Source organism: Dreissena polymorpha, chromosome 1, assembly GCF_020536995.1.
Source record: "Dreissena polymorpha isolate Duluth1 chromosome 1, UMN_Dpol_1.0, whole genome shotgun sequence".
Taxonomy (NCBI): Eukaryota; Metazoa; Mollusca; class Bivalvia; order Myida; family Dreissenidae; genus Dreissena; species Dreissena polymorpha.
In genome coordinates this window covers 67,440,194-67,457,839 of record NC_068355.1, presented here as the reverse complement: position 1 = coordinate 67,457,839, position 17,646 = coordinate 67,440,194, and the positions used below count along the sequence as shown (strand labels likewise).

At 35.6% G+C, this 17,646-nt stretch overlaps 1 protein-coding gene across 1 annotated transcript in view; it reads right to left on the bottom strand.

Moving 5' to 3' along the window:
* The window catches only part of LOC127833553 (beta-glucuronidase-like), a 30,968-nt gene extending 14,117 nt beyond the window's left edge, over nt 1-16,851 (bottom strand). The window contains exons 1-8 of the mRNA XM_052358863.1: nt 16,529-16,851; nt 12,355-12,531; nt 11,558-11,733; nt 10,691-10,836; nt 7,854-8,047; nt 4,267-4,413; nt 3,567-3,742; nt 519-668 (exon numbers count right to left, since the gene is read on the bottom strand). Coding sequence (XP_052214823.1) covers nt 519-668; nt 3,567-3,742; nt 4,267-4,413; nt 7,854-8,047; nt 10,691-10,836; nt 11,558-11,733; nt 12,355-12,531; nt 16,529-16,753 — 1,391 coding nt within the window. The 5' untranslated portion in view covers nt 16,754-16,851. The remainder of the gene's footprint in view (nt 1-518; nt 669-3,566; nt 3,743-4,266; nt 4,414-7,853; nt 8,048-10,690; nt 10,837-11,557; nt 11,734-12,354; nt 12,532-16,528) is intronic.
* Between the last annotated feature and the right edge of the window lie 795 nt (nt 16,852-17,646).

The window sequence follows — 17,646 nt, the reverse complement described above, 5'->3', positions numbered from 1 at the left end:
AGCTTGCGTTCAAAAGTCGTACTTCATGCCCTGTGACTGTAAGTAATATTAAATACATTCAAAGAGCAAACAACTACATCGCTTCCAGCGCTTTGATTATTAAATTGGTACGCTTCGGCGCTAAGGCTAATTTGATGTTCATTTTCTCCATCCTTACATGATTTTTTATTTGCACGTTACAGCTGTGCTAAAAATATTCGACAAACATAATCTATTTAAAAGAAACCAACTCTTAAATATATGAGTCGCGTTCTGAGAAAACTGGTTATAATGCTTGTGCGTAAAGTGTCGTCCCAGATTTACCCGTGCAGTCCTCACAGGCTAATCAGAGACGACACTTTCCGCGTTTATGAAATTTTTCGTTTAAATGAAGTCCCTTCTTAGCAAAAATCCAATTTTAAACGGAAAGTGTCGTCCCTGATTAGCCTGTGCGGACTGCACAGGCTAATCTGGGACGACACTTTACGCACATGCATTATGTCCGATTTTCTCAAACACGACTCATATTTTAGTAATACCGGAAGTAGTTCTCGGCGAGAGGGTTAGTGGATTTTGGCTCGTTGGCCACGGACCAAAAGATGACTGCCGGACGGTTCTTGTCTCTCTGAAACATCTCGGACATCACCGCCTTATGGTGCTCTAAGGATTTGTTGCTGAAGTTATTATCGCTGAAAACCACACTGTATCATTTTAACATGTGTAGTATTTTCATTATGGTTAAAGTTCAATTCTTTAAAGACATAGCTTCTCGTGTATTTATGATCACTGACTAAGAAGGCTCTTTGTATTTCATGTTTTGCTAATAGCTTATACATGATTTGAGCGTTTGATTTGTTTGAACGCTGAATCCTCACTTACAAAAATTCCTTTTTAACAGATGACACGAAAAGCACATAGACACTTAAAGCGGGACTGCACGATTTTGTTAAATATTTATGAATTTATATACAATGTGTAAACAACTTATTATACATATATTTCAATATAAATTAAAATAAAGGTTAAGAAGAACATGCGTCCAAATATGCGAAATAAGCCAGATATTAAATTATGAAATCGAAAATGTACAGTCGAATTAGCCAGCATGTATATCACACAGGTGGAAGTAACGTACCCTGGATAGTATATTCAAATAAATATATAAAATCATGTTTAATGAGAGAAAAAATGAAAAAAGCGGAAAAAAATCCCCACCCTCTGATATTAAAATCATAACAAGGTCATTAACAATAATTTTTTTATAGGCCTTTCTTCGCGGGCCGCAAAAGTGTCAAAAAAAAATATAATCCAAAGCATCCCTTGGTCCTCTTATGGGCAATTGGACAACCTTTGAAAAAAAGTTTACTTCAAAGAAATCCGTCCAGCCGTTTACTCACAGTCGGTCGATAACCACGCAATATTTCGAACCAAACGGTCTACAAGAATAAATGTGGGGCAGACGTTCACAAAATATTTTTGAGTTTTAATCGATAGCTCGCGTCCTATTCCTTTCAAACAACGAGGCATGTCACATAATGCATGCATATGCAACCACGAACACCAAAATTTTGATTCAAATCGACTTACTTGCGAGCAAATTACGCGTTTTTTATGTTTCTCTCTCCGAGAAATGTCAACTGGCTAATGTGTTTTACATTCGGAAGTACTACGGATTTGACCTCAATGTTTGTAACAACAACAACGTTAGCCAGTTGACATTTCTCGGAGAGAGGAACATAAAAAACGCGTAATTTGCTCGCAAGAAAGTCGATTTGAATCAAATTTGACTTAGGTGTCTATTGCAACCGTTGTATATTTTTGGTGTTTTCACTTCATATACACTTATATTTGTTAATGCAGCATCAACATACTAAAACAATATCACAAAAAGAGAAACATAATGCATTTGAATATGAATCGTACTTTCGTTTGACAACTGATCATGCATGTACGATGTGAGCCTAAATTTAGATTTAGTGCAGATTCGTTCATACGACACAAAGACACCATTTTGTTTTACGGATCATTTCGGCTAAGAGGACTGGGTGGGTCACGTAAGAATATAGAATATAAAAATTTTATATTTAAAATATATTTTTATAAACAACTGGTAGCAAGATGAGTTGCATATAATTGGTCAGTAACCACATTTTAAATAACTATTTTGACCTGTTAATTCTTTTCAGCTCAATTCAACAGTGAAAAATGCCCATAAAATAACTTTAAAGTAACATTACTACTCAAAATTAACGAACATTTCGTACACTATTTCGGTAAATAAACTAAACAAATTAAAATTTAGTGTTCCTTATGGCAATTGCCAAAATTTCAACGCCAGATGTGGTCTGATAAAATAGATGTTTATAGATATAAAATGCTCGTTGTTTTTCCATTTCCCGCAACGATATCTATTTATACGACACGTGAACACTAACTAGTGTTCGTGTATCGTAAGAATAGATATATTCGCGGGAAATTAAAATTGAATTAATTAAATAAATAAAAACGAGAATTTTGTATCTACAAAAATCTATGAAATCATACCACATCTAGCGTTGAAATTTTGGCTATTGCTATAAGGAACACTGATTGTTTAGGTGTTAACTTTATTTTACGAAATACTTTACGAAATTTTCGTTGATTTTGAGCGTTATAGAGACTTTAAAGTTTTGTGACGGACACATACAAACATACAATGGCAGACAGATAGGCCAAAACAATATCGAAGTTCCTTATAGAAAAAGCCGAAATTGCAACGCTAGAAGCGGTCATGTTACATTAATTTAGCGCGATATAAAATGCTTGCTGTTTTTTTGTGTCACGATAAAAGTCGATATATTCCATGTGAATTTCTAGCTCCGATATCCAAACATTTAGGAGCGACCGCGAGATTGCCATTGGACAGCACCCATACGCACGACGTATTAATGAATACGTCGTTCTTACGATGCCGCCCTAAGCCAGTCTCGCTTTCGCTCGTAAATCTTCGGATATCGTGGCGGAAAATTCATAAAATATATTGTTGCAAAAAATAAACAAAAAAACGTGCATTTGGTATCTCGTTAAATCTATGCTACCATACCGCATCTAGCGTTGAAATTGTGAATATTGCTAAAGCAAACACTGATTATTTTGGTATACATGAACATTTATATTACGAAATATTTTGCATTGATTTTTTTGTATTTATATTACGTTAACTAGACATAAACTAGATCCATACTGTACAACTGACATACACTAGACATACACTACATTTAATATAAACTTGATTCCTACTTAATGATTGACATTAACTTATATATTAATATAAACAAGATACCAATCTTAACAACTGTCATTAAAAAGCCCATCTACGTTGCACTTGACATACAACAAGATCCCTTATGTAAATTGATCCGTTTTTTACAATTTCTACAAACTACCTACTGTTCAACTGACAAAAACTAGACCCCCTACTTAACCGTGATAAACTTATTCTTTATTTACACCAAACATTACCTTACAGTCTATATGGACAAGATCTCTTCTTAACGACATGCAGACGAGAACTCCTCATTACTATTCACATTTACGTTTCTCCTTACTTCACAATGCCGACACCGGGGCTCTCATCGATGACGACGATGCCAGTCTGGTCTGCCATGTCCATGATCTCCTCTGCGTACGGGTAGTGTGAGGTCCGGAAGCAGTTGACGCCCAGCCACCGCAGCATCTCGAAGTCTCGCGCGATCAACGCGTAGTCGAGGCCCTTGCCACGGATCTAAGAATGGAAGTCAATATGAGTATAAAAGGTAAGCGTAATGTGTGGGATAAAAGAACATATGTGTACATTTTACGACTTGTTAACTATAATTCATATAAATCCATATCACTATTTAGACAGGTCGGTTTGAAATGACTGCTACTAAATTATTGTTCAAGCGAAAGAATAAATATCATGGCTTCTTTGTAAGCATTGCTATCTTGCATTACTCATGAAAAATCTTCTATAATAATGAAACATAGGGATAAATAAACATGTTTTGCAAATGATTTGTCTTCAAAACGAGCAAAAAAGTCGAAAAATAAGACATTATCTCACCGGTTAAACATTTGGATAACAAGAATCCAAACGCCTAAGCAATATATGAGATTTTACAATGAGAGCTTTTCGATGGTCGTGAACATCGCCAGAAAACGTGCGAAAATGCATAAAAGTGAAGAAATTTGTCCATTTGTTAATTGTATGAACTGTATTTTCACAATCGTATTCTGGGAAGTGCTTCATACGTGAACAAGACATACATCAGCGTCCTCGTGTTTGTTTATTCCCTGGCAGTAGAAAGCTCTATCATTGATGAAAAGCTGGGTCGCAGTGACGCGCACTGTTCGAATTCCGAAGGGCTGACGGTAAATGTCTTTCTCGCTGTGGGACTGCGACGTCACAGATACCTGAAATATGACGTCAATAGAATGGTGGAATCTGCACAATAACAAATCAATTGAATAGTAAATTCACCTTAAGGAGCCTAAAGGGTACTTTTTCAGAAACAAAATTTGTTATTATTTCCATATTGTAAATTGTATATCACAACGTATTGCCTTTTTTACAACTTTACCAGCCAGTTAACTTTAAACATTTGGTTGGAAACACCTTCCCATTGACTCGGTTGAGCGAGTATTATGGATTGACGATATTTTCAAAATGTTTAGTTTTTGTAAATGGGATATACATATATATTGACAATTAACTTAATAAACATAATCAAGGGGATTGTGCTCGTAGATGCTGCATGAAAAAAGGTATCAATCAAAACGAATCATGCATTTGATCTCCAATTGTAATGTGCACTAATCTGGATAAAATGGCAAAACTCGTTCAGTGGCAAGAATATTTGAATACGTTTTATGTCATTTGTAGTGGGATGAAATGCATACATTGTACATATTGATTTAACACAATATAATTTCTACATACTTAATTAATTTCATGAAGTTTTACCGTTTATAATTCAAGATATTACACTTTCAGCATGCCTATCATCCAATCCATTATCACGCCATACATTTCAGTATACATTTGTATATCACATCTATGTTGAGGTGTTCGAGTTGCTTATCTAAAGCGACAGTTATACACTCTGATATATGATAAAATGATTATGAATTTGGTTTAATATTGATATAATAATACATGTTTTATACAATCTAAAGGTTACCCAAAATCTAAATGCAACCCATGCATACAGCCGCAACTCACTGCAAAATATCAAGGAAATTCCAATTTTACATATAAAATACTAGATACTATCCACATTGCCACCATTTACAGACATGTTGCAATTAGAATCAACATAGATGCCAGCTTGCAGCTGCTTTTCTTGGCTTCTAAAAAAGTCGGCACTGATGGCTTATCATATGTGGAAAACTTCGAACTCGTTTTCAAATCCACGACAACTATCTGAGTTTTATCCATAATCAATGTACCTCGAGTTGTAAAAAATTCAAAAAATGCTTTTTTCATGAATTAAATTTTCCATGTATAAGTTGTATACTGACGCTTGATAGGACTGTATGTCATGAGAACTAATCAATTTTAAGGACAACAATGACGACTCCTGACGACTTTATTACCAAAACGGGTGGGCGAAACGTGGGAATCAGGAACAGACATTGTATTCACTTCTTGCACACCGTCCTAAAACAAACATTCTCAAAAGGGTATGCCAGCGAATTTTATTTTTAAATAAAGAAGGCATGTGTTATAACAATCCGAACAAGAGCTGTCAGAGGACAGCGCGCTCGACTATTCGAGTGCTTGACATAACAATGTAAGCCATCATGGGGAAATTGTTCATATTCAATAATTTATTAGACGATCTTTCAAAAATAAAAAAAGGAAAAAACAATTGAGGGGGGTAGGGGGGTAGGGGGGATGAGAGGCGGTATAATGTGGGGTGTGGTAATTTATTTGATGATGTTTAAAAAATGGGGGGTAGGGGTGGGGGGGGTGGGGGAGGGGGTATAATGTGGGGTGGGGTAATTTATTAGATGATGTTAAAAAAAAATTGGGGGGGGGGTGGGGTGGGGGAAGGGATTCTGGGTAGGGGCGTGGGGTATTGTTTGGGTGTAATCCATTGTGGTATTCAGGTAAGTGTTGTTTTGTCAAAGTAATGATAAAATGTGATCATAAATAAAGAAGTTATGGCAATTTAAGCAAAATAATCAATTATCTTAGTGTAAAAGGGGCCATAATTATGTACAAATGCTTGATACAGTGGTCTGCTCTTGTTTATATGTTGGGGTCATGTTGGTAAACAAGTATGCAACATATAAAAGCAATATGTCAAAGGATATAGGAAATATTTGGGGTAGTACGCAAACTTTAACATAGATTTATCAATAATATGCATATTCTAAGCATAAAAGGGGCAATAATTATGACAAAATGCTTGATAGAGTTGTATGCTCTTGCCTATAGGTTGGGGTGATGTTGGTAAACAAGTATGCAAAATATTTCATATTTTGTCAACATGTCAAGGGACAATGAAAATAAATGGGGTAGTATAAAAACTTTAACATTTGCTGCATATTCTAAGTGGAAAAGGGACCATAATTATGACAAATGCTTGATAGAGTTGTCTGCTCTTGTTTATAGGTTGGGGTCATGTTGGTAAACAAGTATGCAAAATATGAAAGCAATATGTCAAGGGACAAAGAAAATATTTGGGGTAGTACGAAAACTTTAACATTTGCACGCTAACGCAGAGGCCGACGCCGGGGTGAGTAGGATAGCTCTACTATATATATTTCATATATAAAAGTCGAGCTAAAAATGGCAAATAAAGTCAATGGATTTCAAGTGGAGATCAGCATCCTATGTGAGCCGACATACATACTCAATTGAGCAATCTATGGACTACGAATGTTTCAGTTTGTTATTTATAACACGCCTTCAGAATAATGTAAGAATACTTTTCCATTATTTAAAAATAAAAATAAAATGCAAGTGTTCCCGATCTTCAGAATATTTATATGTACGTAGTTTAAACGCATGTAAATGTCGGACTATTTCTGTTTTTATTTGAATAAAAAAAACACAAGCAGAAGCGACATATATCGTTGGACATGTCTAGCTTGTAACACTTTGCGTCATTATTTCATTAGACGTACGCGTAAATGATATACCTTTCAATAGAAAAAGTATTTATTAAAACAACAACACTTCAATCGACCAACTATTGGTTGTACACTATTTTTCAAAACGGCTATACTTTGCAACAAAAACATACGTCTAAAAGCTAAAATCGCCATGGGCCATCAACATAATAAAGGGTATCTCAGATGTTCTACACATACGATGAGAACTTGCATATCAATGATAGGGCTCGTGGCATAAAACATAACGCACATGTAATTTAATTATAGCGCACCTGTAATTGAATGGCATCGCGTTTGTAATCAAATGGTAGCGCACTTGTAATTCAATGGTAGCGCTTTTTTTAATTCAACGGTATAACACTTGTAATACGTTTACCATTGTATATTAGTGGTATCGCAATTGTTATTCAATACTAGTTTTTTAATCGCCTTGATAAATTGAGTCATGTTCTGAGAGACTGGGCTTAATGCATGTTCGTAAAGCGTCATTCCAGATTAGCCTGTGCAGTCCGCACAGGCTAATCTGGACGACACTTTCCGCCTTAACTTAATTTTCGGTAAGGAGGGATTCCTTAAAACTAAAAATACCATAAAGTGGAAAGTTTCGTCCCTGATAAGCCTGTGCGGACTGCACAGGCTAATCTGGGACGACACTTTACGCACATGCATTTAACCCAATTTTCTCAGAACAGGACACATTTTGTCTTTATAATGTTAGTTGTCCGTGTCACCTGAAGCTTGTACAGGTAGCCGGGGCTGGAGCTGTTCATCGTGTATGGCCACCAGAGGTTGGCATTCCGTATAGTGAGCGTGTCTTGTGCTTGGTTGCTATGCGCAACGGAGTTGCCGTCCTTATCGATAACGTCAACCCGCACTTGTACAAACCCGATCTGGCCGGCGTTATAAATTGTGTAATTCACCGTCCCTACAACAAAATGACGTGTGAAGGGAAATACTTTAATTAAGCTTTTTTTTTCTTTTACCAAATCAGTGTTACATTATATTATAATTATATTTAATATATGTGATAAGTACGATTTTTAGTAGTGTCGTTTCTTGATAAATCATTTAATATGCTCTTAAACCGTTTGCTAATATATGTCTTTTAAAGTGATAGTTTTGAAATACTGATTGCAAGTGCTGATATTTTTCTTTAATCTATTTACTCGTCGTTCTGTTGCATACCTTTTATATACACGCGTTCACATTTAGGCAAAACGACAATTTTGAAAATAATGTTATAGATCCAAATTTGAATGTACACCTAAACAAACGCAATAACAGTCATGACTAAGAAAAGTGTATAAAATATACGAGTCGCGTTCTGAGAAAACTGGGCATAAAACATTTGCGTGAAGTGTCGTCCCAGATTAGCCTGTGCAGTCCCCACAGGCTAATCAGGGTCGACATTTTCCGCTTTTATGACATTTTTCGTTTAAATGAGGTTTCTTCTTAGCAAAAATCCAATTGAGGCGGAAAGAATCATCCCTGATTAGCCTGTGCGGACTGCCCAGGCTAATTTTTGATGACACTTTACGCACATGCTTTAAGCCCAGATTTCTCAGAACGCGGCTCATATGTTCGTGTATGGTAAGTCAGCAGTCGAAGACAGTTACACGTGAATATAAAGAATTCGAAAGCTTTTCATCAAAACTTAAGCTCAAACGTACATAACCGACGTAGATTGTTTATTACTTTGTATATATTAAAAGTCTGCGTAGTGAAGTGTAGAGTAAACTTTCGCCCCTAGATGCCCCGTGTTCAATCCTTGGGCAAGCATCTTTCAAATAAATCCTAGTTGTTATAATCATCCACCATTAGTCTAAAAATTTTAGTATTGCGAGTAAATACTGCGATGATATTTATAAAAACGTCGGACACATGTGTCCACGTCCCTTTACACTATTCGGGTAAATGACTTCGTGGTTTGATTCATTCACACCAGAACTCAAGTACGCTATTGATTGGCAGATAAATAACGATCAGTATAAGCAATTTAACATTTCATGTTAATAATCAAACTCTTGTATGACTGAAATATATAAATCCAAACTTTTACATTGAAAGCTATAGGCACTACTATTATTTACTTTCTTTTTATTAGTTGTTTTTAATTTACGTTTTTGGCTACCTTAAGATAATGAGACACGCCTTGTGTCATAAGAAATTGAAAGACATTAACACAAAAATATGGTACTTTGTATAATGATCAAATCTGTTATAACCCATTAAAACATTAGTATTTTAGTAAAATCGTTTGATATATTTTTGAGCAGCGGAAAATGTATACGTTGTGCGGTAAACAGCTAATGAGTGAAAATACAAGCGCTGAAGGCACTGAATTTGTTCGCTGTTGTTTAATCTTAGACGTAACTCAGATTTCAAAATTATGTTATAGTTTTTTATATCGCAAGTTTAAAATGACCACAACCCATTCAAATTAATAAGAGCGTGTCTTAAAACACAGGTCGAGATGTGTTTTTTTTCCAAATCATTGAAACAGCATATCAGTGTGCACAGGCTAATCTTATTTGACATGCATTAAGCCCCGTTTTCCCTGAAAGCAGCCAATATGTACAGATTTCAATGATAAACACTAGACTTGCCAACGTTGTCTTACAAGCTGTCTTACCACACTATGTACTGTACCAGTGAGAACGGGCAGATGCAGTGGTAACAGCAGACGCTTTCAGCATTGATGTGTCGTCTGCTTAAATTTAATGGAGTTATCCACACAGGCCGTCAAGGGTTACGGTATCTACCGTAGCTAAGGCATACTGATTTGCAAAATTGCGTCTGCATTATTTGTGAGCCAACGCTCACAAATAAAAATCGCAACCCAATTCACCTTCTACACAAATGCATAAAGACGCATTTTCCGAATTTGCTGTTATAAGCACAGGAGGGAAGCCCATAGTATTTTTTTTCCATATATATGCTATAAAAGAAACAAGGAAGCTTTATTGGACACTACGGTGTCCGACCATGTTTTCCGTGAGTGTCATTTTCCGAGGGCTGGTATCGAAATACTGCTGGATCAATGGTACTGATGTTAATTTTTCCTGATAAATTGTTTTATTAGCTTTCGAAAACAACCGGTGTGTAGTTGATTCGTTAAAAATTGTTCGAGTTACATGGTTTACAGTAAAGATGGTGTAGTTTTTCGGCAAATGAAGTTGCACTCCTTGTTTCTATTATAGCATATATATGAAAAAATAAAAAATAATATGGGCTTCCCTCCTGTGGTTATAAGAGTATGAGTTTTACATCTGACATTCATTTCTTAGTGTGGTCTGTCTAATGGGTGTTTGTCTTTCTCCAACAAATTAATAAGATGGTGTTTAGCAATTTGTTAACACGAATGTCAAAACATTTTATTTATATTCGTTGAAACGCACAACGTACGGATTTTACATGCAATAAACGTATGTTTCTTAATATCTACATGTTGTAAGTACATGAAACATTAAAACGTTATACTAGTCACATTACAAACTGCATAAATTTACGATTACAATAATGTATTTACATTGTATAAATAAAACCCTATATATATCTATTCATGTACCTGTACTGCCCTGAAAACTTGTTCTGATATCGATGTCCTCAATGTACGCGGATTTAGGGGTCGTGTAAAGGGTCACGTGACGATGGATTCCCGCATAATTGAAGAAGTCCATCTGGAGATTCTGTACGAAGTAACCGGGAGGATATCTTTTGAGGCAGAACAAGAAAACCAGTAAGAATAACTGTTCGTTTCATTCACACGGTATTTGTAAAATATGTATACATTACTTTTAAGAAATTATAGAATGTAGCACCCTTATTTTAAGCATGAATGGAATGTATTATTGTCGAAAGTCGAGAAAAAATATCAATATACAAAGAGAGCACAATTCAGGTCGATTAGCCCTCATGATGGTTGCTGCCAATCGAATATTCGTAAACACTTTTTTTATCATAATTTCTAACATTAAAATCAACTTCGGCGTTGCAAACTATCATTCATATTAATAACTATTAACCAATAGCACTTGTTTTTCAATTGGATACCAAGGAACATACTTGCTTGTATCTCTGGATACCAAGGAACATACTTGTTTGTATCTGATTGGATACCAAGGAACATACTTGTTTGTATCTGATTGGATACCAAGGAACATACTTGTTTGTATCTGATTGGATGCCAATGAACATACTTGTTTGTATCTGATTGGATACCAAGGAACATACTTGTTTGTATCTGATTGGATACCAAGGAGCATACTTGTTTGTATCTGATTGGATACCAAGGAACATACTTGCTTGTATCTCTGGATACCAAGGAACATACTTGTTTGTATCTGATTGGATACCAAGGAACATACTTGTTTGTATCTGATTGGATACCAAGGAACATACTTGTTTGTATCTGATTGGATACCAAGGAACATACTTGTTTGTATCTGATTGGTACTGAATGGTCCCCGGTGGAAGAGTGGTCGGCGTCAGTGTGTTATTTAAAGCTACTGTCACGCGATTTGTTCCTCCAATGGTCAGCTGTGACGTCACATCCGCTTCGAATGGCAAATGACCACCTTCGTGCGTCATCACCTGGTTTCCGTTGACCCACTGCAAAACAGCTAATATCATCTTACCTGGTTTTGTCTTGTCGTTTCCGGGGGCTGATATTAGCCCTACAAATAGGCATAATGAATGCCGCCGTTATGTGAAACAGATATTACATATTTTTACGCACTATAAAAATGTAATTCGTATCAATTCTCAATTACGACAAATAATATATGTTAACAATTCATAAGACTGTGCATCTGATCAAACTTCTATTACTATGTACCTTTGAAGAATGATACAGGGGAAATATTTTTGTAAAAGTTTTTATAGAAAGATCAAAGAAAATAATATTTTTGAGACAGTAGCAGCCGGAATAAACGTTTTTATTTTCTATGATCAAGCTTGAATAAAAATTGATAATATACTAAACACAAACCCAATTTGCTTAATGTTATGCTTCTTTCTTCCGACTTTTAAATACATTTTATAAGTATCAAACTAGAGAACTTCGCTGAAATTATGACTTCGTGACGTTAAAAACGATATGATTGAAAAGTGCAACAGTGAAAATGATCATTAAGTTTAACTGTGATTTTTCGTAGTTAAATACATTAAAATATCGTTTCATAGCTGGATATATTGAATGATCATTAATAGTATATCCGTTTAAAAAAGTACCACAATGGAGTTATAATGGGCACTGTCAATGCGCAAAACGATGCGTTCTTGGTCCCAGTTCTTGTCCACGTAGTAGGTCCTCTCGTACCACGCCCATCCCACGAAATCGCGAACCTGTTTATCGATGGTGATGTCATTGTAACTTGCGGGCACTGGTATCGTCATCACTTCACCAAACTAGAATTCATCATATTTGTATAATACTTGTATATTGTAAAAACAAATAATGAGAGAGGGGATTAAAGGTTCTAAAAAGTAGAATGCCATAATATGCAAATGACGTCGTTTCAAGGTACACATTTATATAACGACTGAACAATCACTGTTATTACCCGATGTCTTATATAAATGATAATTAATTATTTTTTGCTATTTCCTCATCGAAAAAGAAATTTTCAATGTTTTAAACTGTTACCGGTGAATATCGAACTGTTGACCGGTCAACAGTATATAAATATTACATGGCTGACAGGGTGACAGTAAATTTGTCAACTTGAGGAAATACTGTCAACCGAGGCGAAGCCAAGGTTGACAGTATTTTTCCGAAAGTTGACAAATTTACTGTCACCCTGTCAGACATGTAATATTTATTTTATTATACCGAATAAACTATTCAAACATGAACAATTTATATGAACCATGAACAATTTAAATATTCAATAATTGAATTTAATTTCAGCAATGAACAATCATTAATATGTTGAGTGGTTCAGATTTACGGGCAGAGCAAAATGAACTTCGCTTTATTCGGCACCGACCTAGTAATCAATTTATCCCATCAATTTTCTTAGTTGTCAATTATTTCTTTAAAAATATAGATCTATTACAGAACCAGCTTTCCGTATTTTATTTTCATCACTTGATTACGCAATTTACGACGTACTTGTGTGACGTCATTTCGGTGACGAAACATTTTGGGACAACAATATAGACGTGGTGTTTTTTTGTATTACAGTAAAATATTTGTTTAAAGCATCGAACGAATCCAAAACGTATTTCGGATTGTGTGTTTGTCATGCATAACACCTTAAGAACAGACACTGGAAGTGTATATCGTTGTAACTTTATTGTTATTAGCATTGGATTAAAGTTGCCTTTGAGGAAAGCGTGTCGTTTATACTAAATAGATTTTCTTTTTGACTCCTGTCAAAGCTTAAATAATGGCATTTATCTATTCTAGAGCACAGTTTCAGCTGAAATCGATATTTCAATTACCCAAATACAACGGACACGCAAAACTGCGTACTGCGCATGCGCGAATGGGACAGTATAATTTTCGAACATTCCGCACGTGATTGCTAAGGCAGCGGGATACAGTATTTTTTGTCAGTAAATTTTTTCCCGCTGGTGGCACTTGATTGCTATGGCAGCGGGATACAGTATATTTTGGACAGTAAATTTATTCCCGCTGGGTCTGACAGTATTTCTATGTCACGATGGCCTATGGGAGTTTAGCATTTTATCCCACTTTTACAGCGAAATCGGTTGATTAAAGCCCCGTTGATTAAATTTCATCTATAATCAACGGCAAGGCTATAATCAATGGCACGAAATGACGTCATCAACTGCCGAACCGGGACTACTTTTTCCCACGCACCTCGTCACCTGTATTTGCCAAGTGCATCAATAATAAAAACAATCTCAAATGTGTGTCAATCTTTATGACCTTAAAACAAAGGAAAGTAGCAAAAACGAGTTTTTTGGCATTTATTGTCATTAAAACCTAGTATTAGGTAAATTTAACACTATGCAAATAGATTCTGTTGTTGTTGCTCCCCTTTGAAGAAGTCAGTTCGAGTTGCTCCCCTTTGACCGTAGAAAACAATCGTCTGGACCAAGAAATCCTGTGTTCATTTACAAGCTGTACTCGGATATGCGTCCATCTGATTTTTCTTCAAAGCATCTTTTCTACCTGGCAATACGCACAAATGACACTGCATCCCGGTGATTCTTGCGTCAACAATTGGGTGTCAACAAGTTAGGTCAGATGCTGAAGGCCATGGCAAAACACCGGCTTTCTCAAGCACAAGAGAATAACGAACCACTCAGTTCGCAAATTACTGGTCCAAAAACTTCGAAATGCAAACATTCCAGCCACTGAAACCATGGCCATAACAGGGCACAAAAATGTCCAGTCCATAACCAATTATTCAAACATATCTGTTGAACAGCAGCAAAAGTGATCATTCTTGCTCAGTCCAGTAAATGTAACAATCCAACAGATTCCTCTTGTTCACCTTCATGCACCGAAACTATGGCCGAAATGCAGCCTAGACAACCACTGTCTACCGTCGAACAAGTTGATCTTCATGTTCGCCCCACCCAGTCACTTCACCAGCAAATGTCTTTCTCTAGTTCGAACAACTTTGCCTCACAATTCTTTGGTGCCACGTTTAACATTCAAAATGTTAATGTATATAATTAGCTTAAATCCAAGTAATCTTTGTTATTTCGTCACGAATAACCACATATTATAACAAAGAAGCAAATATTGTGCACCTCGTGATCGACTCGATAGTTTGATATCGAAAGTGAATTGTGTGTGGTGTTAGGCTACGTTGTAAACAAATGTAGTTCCTTGTATATAACAACTTAATGTAATATTGATATCATAAAACTTAACGATTTGCAATTCAATATGATTAAAATTGTGATTAATAACGCTCGACACTTTGTTACAGAACGACATTCTGATTTAAAAAAAATGATTATTTGATCAGCGGTTATTTTTGGAACGCGGAGTAATACACTGACCTTGGTTACACTACAGTCATTATCAAAGAACGACAAACACCCATGAAAACTTATTTTGTTTAAATAAAAAAGTTTACTGAATAAAAAGTGGGATAATTAGAATAATAGGTTAGTGTTGATTATAGATCAGGTTTATCATGCTCGGCACGAAAACGAAAAAGCACTCGCCAAGGCTCGTGCTTTTTGTTTTCTAAGCCTCGCATGATAAACCTGATCTATAATCAACACTAACCTATTATTCTCTATGTAAATAAAAGTGAGGTATAATAATTTGAAATGTTGCCTGCTAAAATAATGACGTCATTTCGTCGAAAAAATGACGTCATTTTACAATTAAACAGTCAAAATTATTTATTGATCTTCTTAAAAGTAACATGTATTCTTTATTGCAATTTTTGGAAGAGAACATATCCATCTTTAAATTTGAACAATACCTGCACATTGTAAAATCAAGGAAAACCAAGAATAGGCATAGAATAGCTACATGTAGAATTATGGATATCGCAATCATGCATATGTCAAACTTGTTTGTTCCATTCTCACATTTTTTTTATATCTTTCAGCTCGTATTGTTTGCAGTTGTCAAACTGCTCTTTAGATGTTTTAATATTTGAATGTTGGTTAAGATTTGTTGAAATACCTGTGTATGCCACATAGGATGTCTGTATATACTGCAAGTATTGAAGCGGGACTGCACGATATTGTCGAATATTTATGAATTTATATAAACTTGTAAAATAACTTATTATACATATATTTCAATATAAATTAAAAATAAAAGTTAAGAAGAACATGTGTCGAAAAATGCGAAATAAGCCAGATATTAAATTCTAAAATCGAAAATTTATGTACAGTCGAATTCGCCATCATGTATATCATGCATGTACGATGTGAATCTAAATTTAGTTGTACGGATCATTTTAATTTCCTGCAACGATATCTATTCATACGACACACGAGCACTTACTCCGATCCTAATAAAAAGACGAATGCTTCGGTTATTGTAGGAAAATATGTACGAAATATCTTCACCACAATCGACTCAGTGCGCTAATTTGCCTTTGCTGCATTTTATGAAAATCGTCTTCAATGTATAATTTTTATTGCCTATTTTGTGTTATTGTAACATATTTTTATCAAAATATAACAATTTAACAAATACAAAAAGCGTACATTCCCGCTTTAATAAATGTTAATAATACATTGTAAGTTGTTTCAATCCTTGTGCGCTCTAAAAGTTCTAATGATCTTTAAATAATCAACCGCCATTGCGTAGCCAACCAAGAAATGAAATGAAATAGCATTCGGATAATTACACTAACATATCATGTAAAAACTACTCAACTGTTTCTTTCTTTCTTTATAAACGTAACTGATATGAACACACGTAAAAGAAGCACGATCGCTACTTTCAGCTTACCATCCTCAGCGGATGACTGTACCACTGCTGCTGGAAACTGAGGTTCCGTGACGGCGAGGTGTCGATTAGGAAGTCCCACATGCCGTCCAGGTGGCGCACTGACCTACTTTCTGAGTCCCGCGGGTAGAGCATTCCAGGGAGCTTCCCATTTGAGTGGGTCACGTGTGTGAAACTCAGAAACAGTTGCAGAAACGTGTATAGCTTTATGTGAATACATATATCCATAATGCGCTATGGGAATTTGACTGTGGCTACATGTAGTGAACGTTGTTGCACGTATATCTGACGGTACACGTACTCCTTCGCTAATCCGTGAGATAAAGATATGCGTTATCATTTGAACCGCTGATATCAGTTCAACGAGTGAGCAAATAGGGTTACAGGTTTATAAAGTCGTAACTTGTACAATCATTAATATGTAAACTATAAACGCAAATGAAGGCCTGTGCCCGGTGTGTTTTAGAGAAGTTTTATTTTGCAGCAAGCATTAAGGCCTTGCTCTGTGAAAAGGGGGTACATGCATGTGCGTAAAGTGTCGTCCCAGATTAGCCTGCAAAGTCCGCACAGGCTAATCAGGGACGACACTTTCCGTCTAAACTGAATATATGCTAACAATAAACTTACTGTAAACAGAAAATAACATTAAAGCGGAAAGCGTCGTCTCTGATTAGCCTGTGTGGACTGCACATGCTTATCTGGGACGACACAGGGACAACGCACATGCATCAAACCCCCTACAACTCGTTTATTTTCTCCATTGACAGATAATAAAAGTTTGTGGTATTTTCCCCAAAGTAAAACATATTTTTTTCTTCATAATATGCGAGTTGATTATTCTGTTCATATATGTAAATTCTAAGACATTTTATTTTCCAACACCGATAATCGCGACTACAATCAAGGATAGCATATAATTTATTATTTTCTTTAACAACTTGTTACCTTTTCTTGAAATACGTGTTATTTATGGTAATTCTTTTTACTTTTAGGTAAATGCTTCGATGTTATTAACTAAGCGTGGTATTATTATTTGATTCTGAATGTCCATTTATTTTTATTTACTTCACTGTTCACCTTGCGAAATACAGCTGTTTTTGCTGCCATTCATTTTTGGGCAC